This window comes from Salvelinus fontinalis, chromosome 4 (genome assembly GCF_029448725.1).
Source record: "Salvelinus fontinalis isolate EN_2023a chromosome 4, ASM2944872v1, whole genome shotgun sequence".
Taxonomy (NCBI): Eukaryota; Metazoa; Chordata; class Actinopteri; order Salmoniformes; family Salmonidae; genus Salvelinus; species Salvelinus fontinalis.
Window position 1 is genome coordinate 29,288,708 of NC_074668.1, and position 24,202 is coordinate 29,312,909.

General features: G+C 43.3%; 1 protein-coding gene across 1 annotated transcript; it reads left to right on the forward strand.

Moving 5' to 3' along the window:
* Positions 1-1,267: 1,267 nt before the first annotated feature.
* LOC129853481 (max dimerization protein 1-like) lies at positions 1,268-21,734 on the forward strand. The gene is made up of 6 exons (XM_055919582.1): positions 1,268-2,413; positions 3,123-3,222; positions 10,635-10,664; positions 17,486-17,600; positions 20,058-20,217; positions 20,513-21,734. Exons 1-6 carry the CDS (start codon positions 2,347-2,349, stop codon positions 20,716-20,718), a joined length of 678 nt encoding a protein of 225 aa, XP_055775557.1. The 5' UTR covers positions 1,268-2,346; the 3' UTR covers positions 20,719-21,734.
* The last annotated feature ends 2,468 nt before the right edge of the window (positions 21,735-24,202 follow it).

Here is a 24,202-nt window from a genome sequence, read left to right on the forward strand (position 1 = left end):
AAATACTCATGCGACTGAATAAGTAAATGTTTCTTTAATATCAGTTTTGTTTATTTATTTTAAGAATGAGCCTTGTTAACAACATGCCTGGGTTAATATGCTTTTCATCAGCATTTTAAGGTGTTTTTGATTCAGATTAAGAACTTAAATTCAGATCATGGCCCCTTCTTGTTTTTTGATTCATGTAAGCAAACAAATTGTTGAAATGTAGTGCTCTAATCAAACCAAAATGGAATGTTATTGGTCACATACAAATATTTAGCAGACGTTATTGTGGGTGTAGCGAAATGCTTGTGTTCCTAGCGCCAACAGTACAGTAGTATCTAAAAACAATACACACAAATCTAAAAGTAAAAGAATGGAATTAAGAAATATATAAATGTTAGATTGAGATGTGTATTCTAAGTGGGATAGTTTTCAGCGCTGGAAGGTCTGAGAATAATATTTTTGAAGGTTCAAAATGTTTGTTTTTTTCGTTCACTGCTATAATGGTTTCATTCCGTTTGGTTCCTAGTGAATGCCTCCCGTGTGATCTACCTTGCATGGCCAAAGTTCTTGTTGGTCTGTCTTAATCTTTCTCGCATACAATAACAATTGCGTTCCAATTAAATAGATTTGATTATGGGCATTTTGGTCTGACTGATGGAATATCTCAACTTAATCTTCCCAGAGGATCATCAACTATGGTCCTGTCAAGCATGCACAAAATATATTTTGCGTAGTATTGCCACAACATATGCAATTCAACGCTGGCTTTTCCCCTCATAGCTAGTATGCCAATTGCATAACCTGCTATGAATCAATCTACCAATCTAGTTTTCAAGCATATTTGGAGATTTCCAAGTGTTAAAAGGTGTTCTCAAGTAAAGAAACCTAAATGCAAATTGAATTAAGGTCGGCTCTCCACAGTCATGATTTCTATAATTCAATTATGTTTTTATCAATATATCAATACTTTATCACAAATGTTTATGGTTAAAAATGCTTAATTACTTCTGCGGTCCATATTATCTCATCAGGAAAACAAAGGTAACTGTCACTAAACGAGACAGACCAATAGTGGAACAGCATGTGAATTCGGCCAACCACTGATCTTGAAACGGCAAACAACACTGAGAAACCAATCACCGATGTACACAGCGAAAGCAGCATGTCCACGGGGCGTGGTCTTTCGCACAAAAAGGGGTGTTGCCACCGCAGCTCGTGCGAGTTGTTGATAAATCGTGACCAGTCTCGGTGAGAACAACCAATGGTGCAACGCTAAACTCTAAACAAGACTCCATTGTGGATCATGTATTGTAACAACGCTAGACTAGTGGGGGAGAATCTCAATTAAAATACCCCTCGCGTCCCATTGCATGAGCAAGTCAGAGGTCGCTCTTACCTTCTCTTTTGAGAAGGAGGAGAATGCAATTGCGATTTCCCCCTAGGTAGGATATGATTGAGCCAAAATGGCGAAACAAGTTGACCAGTCGCATATGACTAGGGGTATGTGACAGCCCTATTGGTTGAAGCGACAGTGGCTAGGTCCAATAAGAAATGCATTTACTATTTAGGGTACCCAATCGCATCGCCGCTCACAGAAGCTTTTTTTTGGCAAAAATACAGGAGTTAGTTTACCAATATAATTTCGGTCTGATCAACACTGTTGCAAGGTAGCAGTGGCTAGCCGCTCTTTTCAAACATTTGTGTAACTTCTTTTTGTCAGCCTTTGCAGCTCGAGACCGAGCAGCATAACTAGCCAGCTTGTTACTACAGTATTTGAATTCGACAAGGCTGTTTTGACGTTGGATAGTTAGCTACATTCGCTGGTTCGAAATTTCGAATAGACCAGACATCGCATTTTAAAACGGGTTCATTTCTTTGCTGAGTCGTTAACTTCACACGGTAGCAAGAAAGCTATACTTTTTTTTTCTGTGCGGCTAAGTTTAATAATAACTAACTAGCTACCGGTTGTCATTTTTATTTTGTCAACAAGGCGTGACGTTTGGTTCAACACTAATTCCGCCTGCATTATTTTTGTTGGTGACTTCCAGAAACGTTGGCTAGCATTTACGTTAGCTTGCAATCACTGACAGCGATTGTAACTGCGAGCCAGAATCAGTCAAGCGAATTTGACAAAAACTATTTAGCCAATAAATAAGCTATCAAGCTGATCAGAGCAGTATCACAGCGATAACTGACTTCTGTTATCGATAAATTGCCTTGTGTGAGATATCATCTCTTATTTTAATCATTACCAAAAAAACGTAATTGAACGTGAAATAGTTAACGTTAACCCCCATAAGTAGTTGTGTATCCAAATTGACACGAATTAGCATCTTTTTTTCGGTGCTATTGTTGAAAATGGCGGCGATCGAAATGGTGCAGATGTTGATCGAAGCAGCAGAATACCTTGATCGCAGAGAAAGAGGTACAGTAGTGATAACATATTTTGCATGCTTATTTTTTTTTAAATGAATAATTGAGTTAGTACTACCGTGCCTCAATTGCATTGCTGGTGGACGCACCTGTTATAATCAATTTGTCAGGTTGATTAGCTATAAATAATGTATTGATTATTATTGCAGACCACATATTAAACATGAATGTATAGCTAAGTAATTGCATTGTAACTAGGCTACATCGACAAATAGGGGTAGCTGGCAGCAATATGTTCACAGCAACAACAAATGTACAGCAATAATTACAGTCGACACTACCAGGGTATTTATCTAGACACTTGTTTAAGTATAGTGTTTGCAATCTTACTGAAATGCAAAAATTACCGTATTCTATTTAAAATATATATATATATATTTGTCACATTCACACGGTAAGGGTTCATGCTTGCTTCATTGGATTTGATCTTGATGTTCTCTCCAAGCGACCCCTTCACTTCTCTGTTGTGGTTTGTCGGGTAGCTGGTAGGGTTTACTCTAGTTCAGATGACATCATTGCCTGAAAGGGAAAACATTTAAATAAATCGATATTTTGTACAAATTGTCTCATCTTACCTAGGCAAAAATACAGTATTCTCTCATCAATTTATTGAAATGTGTATGGCTGCATTGAATGCATTCCTTGCACTGTTGAGAATTATAATGATGTGATTGACTTGTATCCTGCTCATTTATTTGCAGAAGCAGAACATGGCTATGCCTCCGTGTTACCGTTCACCAGCAGCAAAGAGAAGGACAGCTTGAAACGGAAAAACAAAAGCAAGAAGAACTCCAATAGCAGGTAGTCATTTGACTAACAGTAGTGTATAATCCCCTGTGTACTGTAGACCCCCTCAACGATTCAGCTGTAATGGCAAGATCAGTTTTTCAGAAAACATGCAGTTTGTGTGGTCCAGTTTTGAAGCACCCCCTCATCATGCTGTGTTATTCATCCATGTGCAGGCAGAGCCCCCCTCGTCCTACATTCACTCATGTAGTGAATGTCATATAGGCGTGGTGGCACGGTGTAGGCATGCAGCACTGACAAAAACAACTCGACTTTACCAACTTGCAGGGGCTCTGTTGGGTTGTTGCTTTGCTGTCTATTGGATTTGTGTTCTGATCTTTAATGTTATGCTCTCAATGCTGGACAGGCTAGTCTGTTTACAGCCAATGATAATCTTTAACTGTATTATCATAATCTATAACAACCCAGTCCTTCTGAAACTCTATAAAACTGATGCTTTGAGTTTGTGTCTGTCAGTGTGTTTGTGCCTGTAAGTTTGCTTTGAGCATTTTTAATAGCATTTTGCCCTTGATGTTTTTCCTGTCTGGGATACTGCAATCAGAATTAGGCAGAGTTAAGCAAGTAGCAACTTGCAGTAGTGGGGAATCCAAGCAGATTGAGGTTGATCAGGGTGTCTAAGGACAGACTGCAGCAGTCAAGCAGTTCACCCTGATAGACAGCTCTCCTCCTGGAAGGACAGGACACCCTCGCCTGGCCAGCTGTCTGTTGTTATCCAGCTTACCAAGACACCTAGCTATGAAGAAACAGCCTCCTACGGTAGTCCTCCTACCTAACCCTGACAGAGATTAAGCAGTATGGCTGGGTGGTCGAGAGAGGCAGTAACTCGAGATAACTGGATATTAAATCTAAACCGGTAAGGAGGGGTCGAATGGGTCTATTTATGCCTCAGTCTGTTGTAATAGGAACCTGATTCATATTAGATATTAGGCTACATAGGTAGTTTTAGCACTAGTCAAATCAAATTTATTTTTTATAGCCCTTCTTACATCAGCTGATATCTCAAAGTGCTATACAGAAACCCAGCCTAAAACCCCAAACAGCTAGCAATGCAGGTGAAGAAGCACGGTGGCTAGAAAAAACTCCCTAGAAAGGCCAAAACCTAGGAAGAAACCTAGAGAGGAACCAGGCTATGAGGGTTGGCCAGTCCTCTTCTGGCTGTGCCGGGTGGAGATTATAACAGAACATGGCCAAGATGTTCAAATGTTCATAAATGACCAGCATGGTCAAATAATAATAATCACAGTAGTTGTCGAGGGTGCAGCAAGTCAGCACCTCAGGAGTAAATGTCAGTTGGCTTTTCATAGCCAATCATTCAGAGTATCTTTACCGCTCCTGCTGTCTCTAGAGAGTTGAAAACAGCAGGTCTGGGACAGGTAGCATGTCTGGTGAACAGGTCAGGGTTCCATAGCCGCAGGCAGAACAGTTGAAACTGGAGCAGCAGCATGACCAGGTGGACTGGGGACAGCAAGGAGTCATCATGCCAGGTAGTCCTGAGGCATGGTCCTAGGGCTCAGGTCCTCCGAGAAAGAAAGAGAGAATTAGAGAGAGCATACTTAAATTCACACAGGACACCGGATAAGACAGGAGAAGTACTCCAGATATAACAAACGGACCCTAGCCCCCCGACACAAACTACCGCAGCATAAATACTGGAGGCTGAGATGGGAGGGGTCAGGAGACACTGTGGCCCCATCCGATGATACCCCCGGACAGGGCCAAACAGGAAGGATATAACCCCACCCACTTTGCCAAAGCACAGCCCCCGCACCACTAGAGGGATATCTTCAACCACCAACTTACCATCCTGAGACAAGGCCGAGTATAGCCCACAAAGATCTCTGCCACGGCACAACCCAAGGGGGGGCGCCAACCCACTAGTCAAATGTTCATGTTAAATTCTAATGACTAGCAAAGTAGAATGGCGCCGGAGAGGATGGTTGACATTTTACGTGCTACTAACCAACCGTGTTATTTTGTTCAATTAGGTTTTTTTTGCGTTTAACTTTTTTTTAAACTTATTTTGTACATAATGTTGCTGCTACAGATCGGGCTCCCTTCTGAGAATTCGTAGGCGAGCAAGTAAACCCCCACTGCCATCCGTTCTATTGGCAAACGTTCGATTGGAAAATAAAATCGATGACCTACAAGCAAGATTAAATTACCAATGGGGCATTAACTGTAATTTCTTATGTTTCACCGAGTCATGGATGAACGACGACATGAACAACATACAGCTGGTGGGTTTTACTGTATCGGCAGGATAGAACAGCCGCCTCTGGTAAGACACGGGGTGGTTGTCTATGTATATTTGTAAACAACAGCTGGTACACGATATCTAAGGAAGTCTTGATGTTTTGCTTGCCTGGGTATCTCATGATGAGCTGTAGACCACACTATCTACCTAGAGTTTCTGTATTTTTTGTAGCTGTCTACATACCACCACAGACCGATGCTGGCACTAAGACCACACTCAATGAGCTGTATACCGCCATAAGCAAACAGGGAAACGCTCATCCAGTGGCGGCACTCCTAGTGGCAGGGGACTATGCAGAGAAACACAAATCCATTTATACCAAATTTCCACCAGCATGTTAAACTCTAGATCACCTTTACTCCACAAACAGAGACACGTACAAAACTCCCCCTAGCCCTCCATTTGGCAAATCTGACCATAATTCTATCCTCCTGATTCCTGCTTACAAGCAAAAATTAAAGCAGGAAGCACCAGTGACTCAGTCAATAAAAAATAAAAAAGTGGTCAGATGAAGCAGATGCTAAGCTCCAGGACTGTTTTGCTAATACAGATTGGAATGTGTTCCGGGACTCTTCCGATGGCATTGAGGAGTACACCACATCAGTCACTGGCTTTATCAATAAGTGCATTGACGACGTCGTCCCCACAGTGACTGTATGTACATACCCCAACATGAAGCCATGGTTTACAGGCAACGTTCGCACTGAGCTAAAGGGTAGAGCTGCCGCTTGCAAGGAGCGGGACTCTAACCCGGAAGTTTATAAGAAATCCCGGTATGCCCTCCGACGAACCATCAAACTGGCAAAGCTTCAATACAGGACTAAGATCCAATCGTATTACACCGTCTCCGAAAGCTCTTCGGATTTGACAGGGCTTGCAAACTATTACAGAATACAAAGAGAAGCCCAGCCGAGAGCTTCCCAGTGACACAAGCCTACCAGACGAACTAAATTACTTCTATGCCTTGAAGCGAGCATAAACACTGAAACATGCATGAGAGCATCAGCTGTTCCGGAAGACTGTGGGATCGCGATCTCCGCAGCTGATGTAAGACCTTTTAAACAGGTCAACATTCACAAGGCCGCAGGGCCTAACAGATTACCAGGATGTGTACTCCAAGCACGCTTTGACCAACTGGCAAGTTTCTTCACTGACATTTTCAACCTCTCCCTGTCTGAGTTTGTAATACCAACACGTTTCAAGCAGACCACAATAGTCCCTGTGCCCAAGAACACCAAGGTAACCTGCCTAAATGACTACCGACCTGTAGCACTCATCTGTAGCCATGAAGTGCTTTGAAAGGCTGGTCATGGCTCACATCAACACCACTATCGCAGAAACCCTAGACCGACTACAATTTGCATACTGCCCAAACAGATCCACAGATGATGCAATCTCTATTGCACTCCACACTGCCCTTTCACACCTGGACAAAATTAACACATGTAAGAATGCTAGTCATTGACTACAGCTCAGTGTTCAACACCATAGTGCCCTCAAAGCTCATCACTAAGCTAATGACCCTGGGACTCAACACCTCCTTCTGCAACTAGATCCTGGACTTCCTGATGGGCTGCCCCCAGGTGGTAAGGGTAGGTAACAGCACATCCGCCACACTGATCCACAAGACGGAGGCCCCTCAGGTGTGCGTGCTCAGTCCTCTCCTGTACTCCCTGTTCACTCATGACCTTACGGCCAGGCATGACTCCAACACCTTCATTAAGTTTGCCGATGACACAGCAGTGGTTGGCCTGATCACTGACGACGACAAGCCAGCCTATAAGGAGGAGGTCAGAGACCTGTCTGTGTGGTGCCATGACAACCTCTCCCTCAAAGTGATCAAAGGTCAAAAGAGATGATTGTGGACTACAGGGAAAGGAGGACCGAGCACGCCCCCATTCTCATCAACAGGGCTGTAGTGGAGCAGATTGAGAGCTTCAAGTTCCTTGGTGTCCACATCACTAACAAACTAACATGGTCCAAGTACACCAAGACAGTCGTGAAGAGGGCACGACAAAACCTATTCCACGTCATGATACTGAAAAGATTTGGCATAGATCCCAAAAGGTTCTACAGCTGCACCATCGAGAGCATCCTGACTGGTTGCATCACTGCCTGGTATGGCAACTGCTCGGCCTCCGACCGCAAGCTACTACAGAGGGTTGTGTGTGCGGCCCAGCTTCCTGCCATTCAGGACCTCTATACTATGCAGTGTCAGAGGAAGGCCTTAAAAATTGTCAGACTCCAGCCAGCCTAGTCATAGACTGTTTTCTCTGCTACCGCATGGCAAGTGGTACCGGAGCGCCATGTCTAGGTCCAAGAGGCTTCTTAACACCTTCTACCCCAAGCCATAAGCCTCCTGAACATCTAATCAAATGGCTACCCAGACTATTTGCATTGCCCCCCCTTCTCCTTCACACTGCTCCTACTCTGTTATTATCTATGCATAGCCACTTAAATAATTCCACCTAAATGTACATATTACCTCGTCTAACCGGTGTCCCCGTGCATTGACTCTGCACCCCTGTATATAGCCTCGCTATTGTTATTTTACTGCTGCTTTTTAATTATTTGTTACTTTTTGATTTATTTAGTTTTTTTTAACTGCGTTGTTGGTTAGGACTTGTAAGTAAGCACTTCACTGTAAGGTCTACACTTGTAGTATTCGGTGCATGTGACAAATAAAATGTTATTTGATGTGAATGCCACCCCACCACCACACCACATTACGAGCAATGCTGCAATTCTACACATTTTTCCATAGGATGGAGAGAAATGTTAGCAGTTTTATTATTTTATTAATTAATTCTAATTTTTACCCCTTTTTCTCCCCAATTTTTGTGAAATCCAATTGGTAATTAGTCTTGTCCCATCGCTGCAACTCCCGTACGTACTCGGGAGAGGCAAAGGTCGAGAGCCATATGTCCTCATGTCAAGCTGCACTGCTTTTTGACACACTGCTCGCCTTAACCCGGAAACCAGCCGCACCAATGTGTCGGAGGAAACACCGTACAACTGGTGAAGGTGTCAGTGTGCATGCGCCTGCCACAGGAGTCACTAGAGAGCTATGGGAAAAGAACATCCCGGCCGGCCAAACCTTCCCCTATTCCGGACGACGCTGGGCCAGTTGTGCATTGCCTCATCGGTCTCCTGGTCACGGCCAGCTGCGACACAGCCCGGGATAAAAAACCGGCTCTGTAGTGGACGCCTCAAACACTGCAGTGCCTTAGACCGCTGCGCCACTCGGGAGGCTTTGATGTTTGCAGGTTTTAATATATTTGAGTGAGATTGACTAACAATCAATGAGGGCCTGACTGAGTTCCGCTAGTTGCTCATCCCTGGTCTAAATGCTTCTTACAGCGGCGATCAAGTTCTATAAATTGCATGGCTGGGCAGTGGATCTGTAAAAGTAGTAGTAGTGCGTTGCTAGGTAACAACGTAAATGCTGGCCCTTTTTATGAATGTACTCGTCTCCTCTTTTCTCTTGCTCCCCTCTTTCCCCTTTTGTTCTACTCTTCACTCTTGGCAGTCATTGCTGCTTCAGCTCCTCCATTACAGAAATGGTCCTCTCCTCTCTCACTACTTTCTCTCCCCTGCTCCCTGTGCACACAGAAACAGGCCTGACATGCTATTGTGTTGGTGGACTAGACTCTGTAGACCTGTTTGTTCCACTCTATTATGAAGTCATGGAAAGGAAGATGTTGAATATATCTATCTAACCATCTTATCATCATATTGGTTTTATAGCCTCTTGGACTCAGTTGAACATTTTGCCCAGGATGTCCTTAGCTCTCCGCCTTAGAAGGAAAACCCAGGGGAAACACTGACTGATTAGACTATATATAGCTAACGACAACAATGTAGCTATGTTTATTCTTATTCTAAAGCTCTTCCATCGTGTGTAGTACTACATAGCTGGAATACAGTGTAGCCTAATTCACTGCTTATTACATTGATCATATGACTGCTGTTCTGTACACATAGAATCACTAGACCGTTAATCCCCATTCAAGTCAATAGGTCTGTAATGATTTGTTCTATGTTATAATTGTACGGTAATGCATGGGCTCATGTACAGCATGCCAGGTAGACGGCACCTAGAGTAGAAGGGGGAGGTGGCCTCGTCCTGTACAGTAATATGACCTGGGAGAGGAAAGGTCTCTGGCAGTGGCATGCCTGCCCCCCTTCCCATCCCCCGTCACATGGGAAATGGGTTACACTGGTAGCCCTATTCATATCCTAGTCTTCTCTACCAGTCAGCTCTACTGTGCTGTCATATGAACTGTACTCTCTGGCTGGGGCAAGCAAGCACTCGTATTTGTGTTGTCTGTAGTGCGTGGTTGATCTTTCGGAGGGGGTCCAAGGCTGTCGGGGTGCTGACAGCAGTCAGCCTGCAGAGTGCAGGTTGGTCTATTTTGGGACTGGAGGTTGGGGAGTTCCGGTGTAGTGGAGAGAAGAGGACTTTGCTCCTGTCCCTCTCCCTCTGCCTAGTGCCCTTTCCCTCTCACCCCATTGCAGATTCTTTATGAAAAAGAGACCTGGCCAGCTTCCTGGCCCTTTGTGGAGCTTGGAGAGAGGGGTGCGTATCTGTATGCCCTGATCCTACAAGGGACTACAGGCCTCATCCCGGTAGAGCTGGTAGGACCATAGGCTGTTGGTGAACAATGCAGTTTACACTGCAATGTAGGAGGCAAGGTGGCCACCAATACCCAATCACTACAAGACCTTTAAATCGTCTCTGTTCCTTTCTTTCTCTCTCTCTGTCCCTCTTCCAACCGCTACTCTCTTTTCACCCTTTACTCACTCTATAGCCTGGCTGGTATCAGGCAGCAGGCTGTTTCTAGTTACTGTTGCTAAGTCTACCCCCCCCCCCCCCCGGGCCTCTGTGTGTGTACACGTGTGTGCCTCCTGAATATATATATATATTCCTGCCTTTTCTCATTTCGTAGAGTTTAACTTCTCTGCTTTTTGGCACTTCTTAAACTCCCACAGAACACAAGCCTCTCCCTCTCTGCAATAACTCCCTGGTTGACTGCAGTGATGGAAAACTGAGAGGGATCGTCTATTATTAAAGCACTTTACTGAAGCACGCTGAATCTACTGTGTGATGATGTGTAAGGACACTTTCTAACCTCTGTCTGTCTGTTCACAGATCTACACACAACGAGATGGAGAAAAACCGGTACGTTGAATCCCACATCACTGTCTCTCACTTAGCTCTGTCAGATCACCCTATTAGACATTGAATCTCTCCTCAGTCCCACATGTCTAGAAAGGAGTAATGAGAGTGAAATGAACAGTGCAGAATGCAGCTTATCCAAAAAGGGACTACAGGCCTCATCCCTGGTCTCACTTTGACCTTTACCTGGCTGTCCCTGGAGTCTCCCTGTTTCCATAGTCTCTCCCTGGAGGTGTCCCTGTCCCTCTGGTGTTCTAAGCAGGGTCTGAGTGGTGTTCTGGTTCAACCAGGGCTAATGACTCAGTGGGCAGGCAGACAGACTGAATAATGCATGGCTCTGAAGCTTAGGCCTAGGAACAGCAGCACAGCATGAGAGTGTGTGTGATTCTCAGGCTTTTTAAGCCCATACACATTCCCTTAACTGGAAGAAAGGCAGCCATCTCACTCCTGCTGCCTATTGCCTCTATCAATGCATCCCTCCTAGGTGTGTAACAGTTCACCAAAACCCATGGTTCAGTTCGTATTGTGGTTTTGGGGTCAATGTTTGGTTCGGTTTCGGTACAGCAGGAAAATGAAATGCCATACACAATGTTCAGCATACACAATGTTCCTGGCATTGTCTGTTGTGACTATTGTTATGTTGGGCCTCAAGTTTCCACTTTTGATTCTATGTTTGTAAACATGTGGGAGGTAGGAATTTACCAGTTGTGAAGTCGTAAATACCAGTTTGGCGCGTTCATGTGATTTGAACTCGTTGAGAAATGCCGATTTGGCTAATGGCCAACAAACTGCGTCAACCATAAACTAAAGGTACAGCTATCATGCCTGTAAACAAATGTATAGAGTTCAAAAACTACATTAATAGATTCCTTTTTATAACTGTTTTGTTACATTTTAACTGGTGCAAATGCTGTTCTAGAGGCCATTTACTTAGTAGGTGAAGTCCGAGGTCACCGTGTGGGTGCTCATGATGCTAGACGAGTTTCCCACTAGTAATTACCAGTTGGAGGGCCGTTCCAGTGGATTGTCCCCCCCCCCCCAGCCGTATGTGGTAAATTCCCGCTTCCATCTTGGTTACGAACGCACCATGACTCTGCCTCTGTCAGTGGGGGCGTGTCTTTAGCACAGTATATCTCTCCCTCTGTGGGTAATGTGATGGGCGGTCACTGTTAAGAAAGCGCAACACAGGGTGCATTGGTCAGTTCATTGAAGCTTTGGCTTTCTTATATAGAGTGGCTACTACATGTTTGCTGAAATGAGTGCAAGATGGATGCTCGAGTACTTTTACGAGGTGCTCACTGAAACTCCCGATTCTCAACCTCTGAGAATAAGTGCATATCTGTGTCAATAAACCAAAGACTGTATTAAAAAAAAGAAAGAAATCTATCGCTCTTGTAATTTCTTTGGCCCAGTCAGAATCATTTGCCAAGGGCTGCTTGAGTGCAGAGGGGAGACAATGTTGTTTCTTTGCGTTTCGGTCTACCGTGGTGATGTCTGGGTAAATGTGACAACATATTTGAGGTGTTGGCAGCTGCGTAGGCTGCTGTCGTAGAGCGTGGCGACATACTGTTAACGTTTTATCCACAACTCTCTGTCCATCGTCGTTGTAATCTACTGGGAAGCCGTTCCCAAGCGAGATTTAAACGATGATGGAGGATCCTCCAATTCTGGCTTCTTGACCTCACCATTGTATAGAACTAGTTCTCAGCTGTGCCTCACAAAAGTACAGTTTTAAAATACGGCAATTTTAAGATTGAAATGTTGAACATGCGCATGGGCTCTAATTGTTTTTAACGAAATGACCTGAGATTTTTTCAGCTCAGATTTACTCGAAGCGTAGGCCTAGTGTTTTTGCTGTAAATATTAGTTTTATGTATTCATTCGGGTTTACAGTGCGAACCGAACCAAGGTCCCCGTACCGAATGGTTACCCAGACATTCGTACCGAATTCGTACCTCACACCACTGACAACGGGTATGACAAATATTCTGCAAATTATAACCAGCATGGCCCCTTATTCCGACACACAAGATGGCAGTTATTGTAAGGCGACATTTTTGTTTGGCCAATGATGAAACACAAACACACTGCCAGCCAGAGGACGGTGAGACTTGATCCGTCAGTCGTTGTGTGTTTCTAGATAGACTCAAGCAATGGGGGCTCAATGTTTTCTACTCCTATGTTTGTTCAAATGAATCCCCCACCTACACTTCTACCACCCTGCCTCGGTCCAAGTCCTCTGTTGCAGTGAGTCCCGTAGCTGAGTCTGCCTGCTGGAGCTGGCCATCTGTGTAACCTCACTCCTCTTTCTACCACACCTTTTGCGTGCGAACTCATCCCCATAGAAATGGAATGTATGGATTGCATTACTGTCCTCATCCCTCTGCTCGGAGCAATTAGCCTGAGGTCAGAGTCGGTACAGGAGGATGATTTACAGGCCACAGGGCAAGTGGAAGGCCTGCGTTCAGGAGGCCCGGTTGCCCGTGTAAAAGACCATGTTGGTTGGAGCGGAGGGAGTTGCCCGTGCATGGTCTTGTCTCTCGTCTATATATTGCACAACACTGAAATGTCTGGACCAGGGTTTCCGTTAGCCGGTAATGGCCGGCTTTTGTAAAAAAAAAAAATAATAATAATAATACAACTGTTGCCGGCTAAATTGACTGAGAAAAAGGTAGGCAGGCTATCAGCACGTCACCCATCACTTTACAATGTGAGCTGGAGGCAGTATGCATTTGAAAACATGCTTAATTGTTTGAAATCTGAATGTTTTACTTCCATATTATGAGGCATGTCTTAACTAACTTGAACATCCGACCGTAGAAACATGGCAATTATTTTATAAAGACTTCATAAGGGGCGCGTGAGTTTCAAGTTTGGGGAAGGATACAATATATTCTACTATCTGTGTGCCTGTTATGATTTTCATATGCGCATTTTCGTGGTTTAATTTCAATAAGGTTTTCGTTTCCCAAAATTGTCATGTGGTTAATCATAACAATCTTCAAATATAAAAGTCAAAATTCTACTAATGCGAGCGCACCAGCTTCTGCCATATGGACATATTGATACACCGTGATTCATTGGCGGCTAAATAGCCTAAATGAGCTTCCATTGTCAAATAAGTAAAAATACTTTAAAGCTGACAAATTAAAAACAATAGAAATTATACTGGTGAAAATTCTGGTTCTTTCAATCACATTCATCTCTTTGCAGCCTGTCTGCCTGCCTTTTTCTCTGTCTTCACTTGAGCTATACTAGTGAAGTGCGACATTGTATCAAATCAATCAACTGGATCAGCTGAAGCTGTCTCTAGCGAACTTGCAACATTGTATCAACTAGCCTATTCCTGCCCCCAGTTTTCTGTGCCAGTGAGTTTGGGAAAGATGGCTGTTATTGCTTAACGGAAAGGTTTTTTAATGACGTTTCCACAGGATATATGGGATTATCAGATGATGATGATATTTTGCTCTTTCACACCAAGACTTGGTGATTTGTTGGAAAGACTTTTCAAATAGCCTACTAGTTCCTCACAGTAGGCTATCATCCAGACTTTGCTGACTTATTGTGTGAGGTGAAGGAAAAACACAACACACGCTTATCAGAGGTGGACGTGGTGAGTTAAGTCAGAAGTCAAACAACCCCAAATGGGCATTTTCTTACATTTTATGCGCAGCAGGCCAGGTAGGCTGGTTCTTTGCGTGCCCAGGCGCGCACGCTCCCTCAACATTAACAAGACCGAGAAACCAGACCCTTGGTCATTGCTCACATGGAGCACTCCAAGCAAAAGGCAGTGAAAAAAGTCGTCAATGATGGTTATGAAATAAACTTGTTTCTCAAGTGTTGCAGGCAAACAACGTTTCCACTCCAAGAATGAGAACTGTAAATAACTGTAGGTCGAATTAGTAATACAGAAGGGAATATAACCAAATGACGGGGGATTAAAGGTCCATTTACTATTGGTGACGTGTGGAATTGATGAAAATAAAGGGCAATCGATTCGCACAACATATATTTGATATGCTTTTCACTGTCAGTCGCAACTCAATAATCAGCTAGGCCTTTTGCCACGCGAGCAGACTATGAAAGACTTCCTCATATGCCATTTCTCTCCTGTTCTATTGGTTTTCATATCACCTTTCTTTCCTTGTCCAGAAGCCAAAGGCACAACCCTAGTCATATTAGCGACCCATCCTAGTGGTTGCATCTTTAGATTCACCCTCTAAGTTCCTAACAGAGAATTGAATCTCTCATATTTCCCGCAAATTTTATTTTGGCAAATGTTTTATTGGCTGGTTTATTACAGGCGTTGCATGCTCTGTTCCGATGAATTACCATAATCTACAATGTGATTCCTGTCATTCTGAGCACAGTGGGTGGATGCCCTAATGGGTTACACACCCAATGAATATGGGTCTGGTGAATTTCTCAAATGGCCGTTAAATTAAAATCTTCCCGATCACGTTGTCCGGCGCCACATTTTCCAAACGGAAACCCTGTTCTGGACTTAAACGTTGGACGTTGTTGGTGGGATTTGTCAACGGGTAAGGTACAGGCTCACAGAAATATCGGCTACATGAACACAGACCCATAAACAGCCACCCCATTGATACGTGTAAGTGTATACATCCCGGGAATATCCTGTTGCAGAAATAGCCTTGTTTTTGTGTCCTTCCTGCCACACCCTTACAGTCCTGCCATTCAGTCACACCTAGTGTTGCAAAGGGGGGTTATATAAACTTTTTTTTGCCAGTAAACTACCAGTTTGCCAGTAAACTACCAGCCTTTTGGTATCTTTCAAGGATTTTGTAATCTATCACAAGACATCTAGTGGCCCCTTTGGGTACTTCCGATTATCACAGGTGTCTGCAATTTATCTCTGACCTTATCACATTTTAAAATATATGAAATGCGATGATATAAAAAATATATGACAGCTGTAAAACATTTAACTAATTATAAATCAACTTACTGAATATCATTGGTGTTTATTGAGTTTCAACATGAAATGTCCTTTTATTTTATTTTTTACGCACTGTTAATGTTTTGGTGTCAAACTGATGGCAGTTGTGGTAAAGAGTTGCAGAGGTAAATTTAAAATGCCACTCTTGATTAGATGCTTTTTTTTTTTCATTAATTAGGCAAGTTCCTCTTGAACCATATGGTGTATCTACTAGAAACTCATGGACAATATGGACACGGATATAAAAATACTATATATGAATAAAAAAAAATAACTTTAGTGAACTTAACATTAAAACTTTAGGAAATTACCAGTCGCTTTGCAACCCTAGTCAGACCATATAACACAGGCTTAGTACTGTAACATGCATGACTGCCCTGCCGTCAGTTGACATTGTTTACAAACATTAGCCTCCCTGTACATCCTGATTCTATCACAACAGTGTTGCTGCTCCTGCTCGGACTCTGTAACATTATGTCATGCCAGTTTCCCTTTGGAATAGTTCATATTAAGCTAAGCTCTAGGCTAGCAGAGGAACACACCTGGATATGTCCCACTCTTATGTACTTTATCTACATGTTGGCTGTGTGTGTGTCTCTCCAATGAACATTAGAATATTCTTTACATTTACATTTTAGTCATTTAGCAGACGCTCTTATCCATAGCGACTTACAGTAGAGTGCATACATTTTATTACATTTTACATACTGAGACAAGGATATCCCTACCGGCCTAACCCGGACGACGCTATGCCAATTGTGCGTCGTCCCACGGTCCTCCCGGTTGCGGCCGGCTGCGACAGAGCCTGGGCGCGAACCCAGAGACTCTGGTGGCGCAGCTAGCACTGCGATGCAGTGCCCTAGACCACTGCGCCACCCAGGAGGACAATTCACACTGCAGTTGGAAGGGATAAACGTGCACTATATCATATCTCTCTGGAGTACTCCCAGTACTAAATATTCTTCATACTCCTAGCCTTGAGCTACAAATAACATTTCAGATGTTCTCAACTATCCCACGCTTTGTGCAGTTGTTTTCAATTGAAGTTCGCCCCACTCATGCGTTGGCCTTTGGTACGCACATTTTAGTCATTTTAGCATACGGTCTTATCCAGAGCATTCATCTTAAGATCGCTACACACACCTGCAGTAAATAGTGAGGTCGTGCCCCTTGCCTGCCTGCGTGCATGTAGCAGCCTCCAGTTGGAGGTGTGATGTGTTGTGTAACAGGGGTCATGTGGTCACCCATCGACACCCACTACTCCCCTTCAGCTGCCAAGTCGTGTGAGGAGATAAGGGGGGATAATAAAGAGATCTCAAGCAGCTTAATGTAAATGTTGTGATCACCACACCGGGCACGCCCTAGGCAGACAAGTGTTTGTGGATGAAAGTGATCTCTTTCAGGGGTGAAATGACTGCAGGAGAGCTACAGGGAGCTAGAGATCTGACACCATATGAGGTGAAAAAGGACGTCTGAGGGGGTTTAAAGGCCCAATATGGTCATTTTCATATCAATATCATATTTCTGCGTAACAATTATCTTAGTTTTCCATGAAAATGTTCTAACTATTTCTCAAGCAAGAATTTAGCTGGGAGTGGTCTGAGTGTGGAGGTGAAAACTGAAAGTTAGCTGTTATTGGCAGAGGGGTATATTAACCAATTTGTGGGCTGGAGACGTCACCAGGATTGCCTGGTTGAAAATACAATCAGGAAATAACACTTTTTTTTCTCTCGCTTTTACAGTGTTAGTTTCATCAGCTGTTGCAGAGTATGATACAAAGCGCAGGGAACAACTGAATTTAGGCTGCACTGGGCCTTTTATAGGGAGCTGATGAAATTATGCATCTCTCTCTCTTTTTCTCCAGACGCGCACACCTACGGCTGTGTTTAGAGCGACTGAAATCCCTCGTTCCATTGGGACCAGACTCCAACAGGCATACCACCCTCAGCCTGCTGATGAGGGCCAAGAAACACATTGTGGTGGGTGATGGTGGGCGGAGAAGTAATGAGAAATCAGTTTAAAGTGTTTACAGTTTCAAGAGGGCAATTTATTCTACCATTGGAAGAGGGTAATAGACGGTGCCACTTTGTTTCTGCCTCAGCCAACTCCCTTTTTATTGTCATGGCAACGTTTGGCGTGGTTACAGCAACAGATTTGACTAAAATAGAAAAATCTGTTACCATGGAGACCCTATTAAATTACTAGAGGGGGCTATAGTTTCAGAAAGGGGTGAAAATGGCAGCCATGTTGGTCCGGGAGAAATCCAAACCAATCTAATTGGAATGAATGGCATTAGAGGCATAATCCTGATTTTACTTATGTAGGAAAATAAAAGTAAGGCATATGATATATCAGAAATTGTGTAATAGAATTGTCAACCTAAAAAATATTGTCAAATAATCATACAGTTCATACAGGTTTTATACAAAGTTTCTGTATAAATAGCCTCTAAAATAGGCGAATAGACCATAAATGTCTCCATTTTTGCTTTCTTGGAAAGCTGTGAGTGCTATTGTGTTAGGACTCAGACAAGTATAGATATCTTATCATATTGGCAGTTAATTTGAAAAATTCATGGGATCATTCCTCTAAAACTGGCTGGCTGGCTAGCTAACAAACGGATTGCAGATAAATTCTTCAAATGCATTGTTTTACATTATCTTATCGACTCACTGGCAAACCATGGTTGACCAACTTCCTGACCAAAATGACTGACCTTTTATACCATCATAAGAAGGTTCAAGTTAATTCTAGTATTCTAATTCTATGTCTGTTACCCTCGTGGTCTAGAGGGTAATTAGTGTAGTGCTAACTCGGGTGAGGGACTAGTGTACATCAGGGTTTGATGAGGTCGAGTAAAGCGGCGCCTGGTAAAAACTAAAACCTGCATCACTCCAGGACCAGCGTTTTACCTACCTTGTGGACTAGACTGTTGAGGAACCTGTCTATGGTTAACTATGTGTGGTGGTAGGAGGAGGCCAGTATATTAATGAATCACTGTTAGTGCCTTCAGAAAGTATCCACACCCCTCGACTTTCCCCACATTTTGTTGTTGCAGCATGAATTTAAAATGGATTCAATTAAGATTTGTCAATGGCCTACACAATACCCCATAATGTCAATGTTTACAAATTAACAATGAAAAGCTGAAAAGTATTTAGTCAATAAGTATTCAACCTTGTAATGGCAAGCCGAAATGAGTTCAGGAGTGAAAAGTTGCTTAAGCCACAAATTGTATGTATTCACTCTCTAATAGTGTTTTAACATGATTTTTGAATGAATACTTCATCTCTGCACCCAACCCATGCAATTATCTGTAACGTCCCTCAGTCAAGCAGTGAATTTAAAACACAGATTCAACCACAAAGTCCAGGGATGTTTTCCAAAGCCTAGCAAAAAAGGGCACATATTGGTAGATTTATATAAAGCAGACACTGAATATCCATTTGAGCATGGTGAAGTTATTAATTACACTTTGAATGGTATATCACTACACAGATAATGGCGTCCTTCCTAACTCCGTTGCCGGAGAGGAAGGAAACCGCTCTGGGATTTCACCGTGAGACCAATGGTGACTATTTAAAACAGAGTTTAATGGCTGTGATGGGGGAGAACTGTGGATGGATCAACATTGTAGTTACTACTCAATTCTAACTTAATTGTCAAAGTGAGAAGGAATTTTCCAAAACATGCATTCTGTTTGCAACAAGGAACTAAAGTAATACTGCAAAAAAAAATATATATGTTTGGGGCAAATACAACACATTACTGAGTACTACTCTCCATAAGCAAAGTGGTGGCTGCATCATGTTATTGGTATGCTTGAAATTGTTAAGGACTGGGGAGTTTTTCAGGATAAAAAAGAAACTGAATGGAGCTAAGCACAGGCAAAATCCTAGAGGAAACCCTGTTTGTCTGCTTTCCACCAGACACTGGGAGATAAATCTAGGGCAAGACCTGAAAATTGGGGTCTAGCAATAATCAACAACCAATTTGACAGAGCTTGAAGATTTTTGTTAATAGTCATGTGCAAATATTGCATAATCCAGGTGTGGAAAGCTTTTAGAGACACCCAGAAAGACTCACAGCTGTAATCACTGCAAAAGGTGCTTCTACAACATGACTCATTGATGTGAATACTTATGTAAATGAGTTTTATTTAATTTTCAATACATTAGCAAAAATGTCTTAACATGTTTTCACTTTGTCATTATGAGGCATTGTGTAGATGGGTGAGAGAGAAAAATCTGTCTGACACTACAGAATGTGGAATAAGTCAAAGGGTACGAATACTTTCTGAAGGCACTGTACATACTGAGGTCAGAGGTTGCAGGAGGGCAAAAGGCGATATCAGCATGTCTTAGAGCAGCTGTCACAAGAGTACACACACACAAAGTGAGGACCAGTGTCTATTGCTGTATGTGTGTCTACTGTAGAGGTTGGAGGAGAGCGAGCGGAGAGCCCAGCATACCTTAGACCAGCTGCAGAGAGAGCAGAGGCACCTGCAACGGCGTCTGGAGCAGCTGGGGGTGGAGAGAACACGCATGGACAGCACAGGATCCATTGTCTCCTCCGACAATCCTGACTCAGACCAGGGTGAGCACTCAAGGGAATCCCTCTCCTACATTACAAACTGAACTGGGGTGATTAATGCTTTGTGGAGGTTTATAGTATAACAGGTTTTTTTTGTCAACGTTTCACGTTTTTCCATCAAACTACACTATAATACAATATAAAGGTCTCCATTCTCTTCCACCAATCCTTCCGCCCACTCTTAGTGATGGGGCTTTATGTTAACCAAAGTTATTGAATTTGAATATGAGCTCAGTAGAGACCGCATTGGTGCTAATTGTGGTACCTGCATAATATTGACCTGTGTTGTGTGTTGCAGAGGAGGAGCTGGATGTGGATGTGGAGGGGACTGACTACCTGCTGGGGGATCTGGAGTGGAGCACCAGCAGTGTCAGTGACTCTGATGAGCGGGGCAGCCTGCGCAGCAGCTGCAGTGACGAGGGCTACTCCAGCGCCAGCCTGCGCCTGCGCATGCAGAACCAAAACACTCAGGAGAAGGCCGAGCAGCTGGGCTGCAGCCTATAAGAGCACAGCCCTCAACCTCTGACCCCAGCCCCCATCCAATCCCGTCCCTCTATCGTCCAGTTAACTCCCGTTCTCCAACCAGTCTCTGCCAATCAGACCTCACTCCCAGCAGGACTGGCCTGTTCTGACCAAGCCCCCTCCTCCTTTCCAGCTGTATTCCACCTCTTTCCCCCCTGAAACCCCCAATGCAACACCTCTTAGACAGACACACCCACCGTCCTATCTCAATCGTCCATCGGCCAACCAGAATGGAGGATCAGTCTGTGGCACTGCCCAAATCAGAGCTTTTTGATGAGTGGGATTAGGAGGACAAGACGCTCCGTCCGTCCCTTTGTGTCCACCAGCCCTCCCCCTTCCTTCTGTCCTTCCTGCTCTGCTGTCTGTTTCAGTGTAAGCCAAGTAGAGGTGACTGACTTTTCACATATCCATGCAGTGTTCCCCTTCCAGCGTCCGAAAACTTAAGACAGCTAGAGAATGTGATTACAACACCACACCTACACCCCACTGCCTCTCTCTCTTGTTCAGAAGCCATCTGAAGCAATCCAGTCATGATGAGAACCCTGCTCGACCCCCAGCTCTAAATCCCATTTTGCCCATTTCTCCCATGAGACTGGCCTCTCCATAGGTGGTGGTACAGACAGCAGAGCTGTGCCACCTGACTAACCAGCTGACCAATCACAGCATGGTATTTTGGAACGGAGTATAGGAATGGATGGTCTTGGTCAAAGAGCTGTGGCGTGGTCATTTTAAACAATCTACACTGCAGCTATTGTAGTAATGTTATCAGGTGTAGTCTTTCAGTAAGTCTTTATGGTAAATAATCGTCTACCTGCACTGTCCACGTGAAGCCTCACTGGGAGTTCTACGACGCTAAGCACGGCTGTGACGTCATCCATGTTCCACAAACTCTTCGTTGTTGTGGTCGGCAGCAATACATCCATCCCTCTCTTCTCTACCAGGTTTAGCGGCCGGATACATACCTCCATGTTTATGGCTCTTATGGGGTGGGGGGGGGGGGGGGGGTTATTAAGCTGCCATTTTGTTTTTGTCCACACCTGCCATTTCAGAATTTTTATGATTGGGGGGAGTAGGGAAAAAAAACTTTGAAAAACAATGTGCAGCATGAGATTAAGGGGTGGGGGGATTGGGGTTAAGGCAACTTGTATCTTCCTCTCTCTGATGACGGTGGCGTCTAGCTTGTGTTTTAATGTACGTGTCTGTGTTGCTGCTGGTCACGCACTGTAGCCAGTGGTAATCACTTAAATGTATCTGAAGGGAAGTCATACAGACAGACAGTACATTAAATGTTGAAATAAACCAGTAAAGAGATTAAAGCACATTCCATGTTAGATCGAAAGTAACATATGTTAGTAGAGGATTACCTTCGCCCATATTTATGAGGGAGAGCGTTTTGCCGTTTTAATGCCTGGAAGGATCTAGCTATCTGCTTCAGGTTACCCACAAGCAGAACACAACAGATTTGCTGACTTGCTTTGCCTTTCAGTCAAAACACAGACCAAGGAAGGTCAACGTCTATTGGTTCACCTCTGAAAAGAAAAGAGCAGAAAGGTTACTGTACACTAAATATCTGCCTGGCCTATAGAGCTATTTATTATTTTAGCAAAATGTAGTCATGTTTATGTAAATAGTTTACACAGAAAGAGCTCTATGTATATTGAATAAAAAGTATTTATATTAGATCTAAATATATAGATATATCTATTTAATTAGTTATGGCTTTAGTTATGTTATTCTTGTGAGGTTTTCTATGTGTGGTTGGTTTGCACAGCATAGTCAATCCATAGTTTTTTAGAACTGTCTTTTGTGCCTATAGACTTTTGTGTCCTTTCAGAAATTGGCACGGTGCTCCTAGAAATTAATGAAATTGTTTTGTGTTGATTATATTAAAAATAATAATAATAAGAAACATCCTCTGTCAATAGGAAAATAATTTAAATTAATATAATTTAAGAAAAAAAATGGAATATAAAAATGTATATAATTTAAGAAGAGCTGGTGTTGGTGCTTTGGCATTGCTGTGACGGTGGGAAGCTACAGTGGGGTTCCACCCTTCTTTGTGCCTGAGAGACTGAAACAAAATGGCTCCTTGACCCAAGAGATTATAACATGGTGTAGTGAGGAGGAAATGGTGGGTTCAATAACCTGGGGATAAACTGGAGAGGATTGCAGTAGCGGTTGAATGTAGTTGACTAGCCTATAATCTATCTCCTGCACTGTTGCAGCACAATGGCGAACCTCGAACTTGTCACATGCAGAATCTCGGTAGAATGGGAAGATGGTCGATACACAGACAAGAAAATATATGAAATATAGGATTAGGGTTGTTTAGTGTCGTGTGTGTGTGTGGAATGCTGCACTTCTGTGTCACTTAAAAAAAACTTATCCAAAAGGAGAGGAACGATGTAACCATGCTAGAAGGGGATTGTTGTGAATTGAGCCCCTGGCTGAGACTGGTGTTATGGGGCAGGTGTGTGCTGGAATGCTGTCGGTTTGAGTCGGTGTGTATGTCCCGTCACTGTCTTCAGAGAGAAACTATAAGGGTTCAGGGGTTTGGGAGAGGGAGAGGGAGGGGAGGGTTGTTTTGAAATGGAGGGAGAAATTAGCACTTATATGGATGTTTTTTAGTTGTTTATAAGTAAAAAGGTGCACACACAACAAAAAAGCCCAACTCTTCAAAAAAGACCTCATGTATTATTAAAAGATCGAATGGGATCTTAAGCACTTACAAATTCATAACGAATTGGAATTTGTAACATACTGTATCATACGAATTGAGGGGGAAAAAGATGACGTGCACAATTTTCTGGGACCTGTTTTGTCTTGAGTGCTACTTTCAAAACTACTGGTTGAAAATATACTAAACCTCTGTAGCATCACTTTAACCTAAGCATTGTCTGTTATTCGGGGGCCACACACTCTTCTCTTTCCCTCCGTCCATGGCCTGTTTTCTGTGTCTTCCACTCCTCGTGTGTGAATGTGGCTCCCATAGAGAAGAGATCCTGATTCATTTTTATGGTGCCCCCCCTCCCCCCTCCTCCACATGCTGTGGGCCAGCCACCATGGTGCAGAGGGAGCCTGAGGGAGCAGACTGGGCTGTTTGTACAGTAAAGCTGCAGCTCTCCTACCTCCCTGTATTACACTCTGTTAACACCCCTGGTGCTTCAGCATCTGCCTTAAGAGCAGGTGTGGATTCTTAAAGAACAAGCAGATCACTGCAGTTGGCTTCTGTGTAGTCCTGTGTAAGCTATATGGGATATCACCCTGAGAATTCAACACGTTTTTTTTTTTTTGTATATTTGGTTTAGGTTCGTACGAAGTGGCTTAAGCCTTAAAACAGACAACTGTAAGAGAACCATAGTAAAGTATATTATATATGAATGTATATAATGTAAGTATAGACGTGTTATTACAAATGTCATTATTTTCATTGTAACTGTCTCGGGTGTGTTGTTCTCCCTCATTC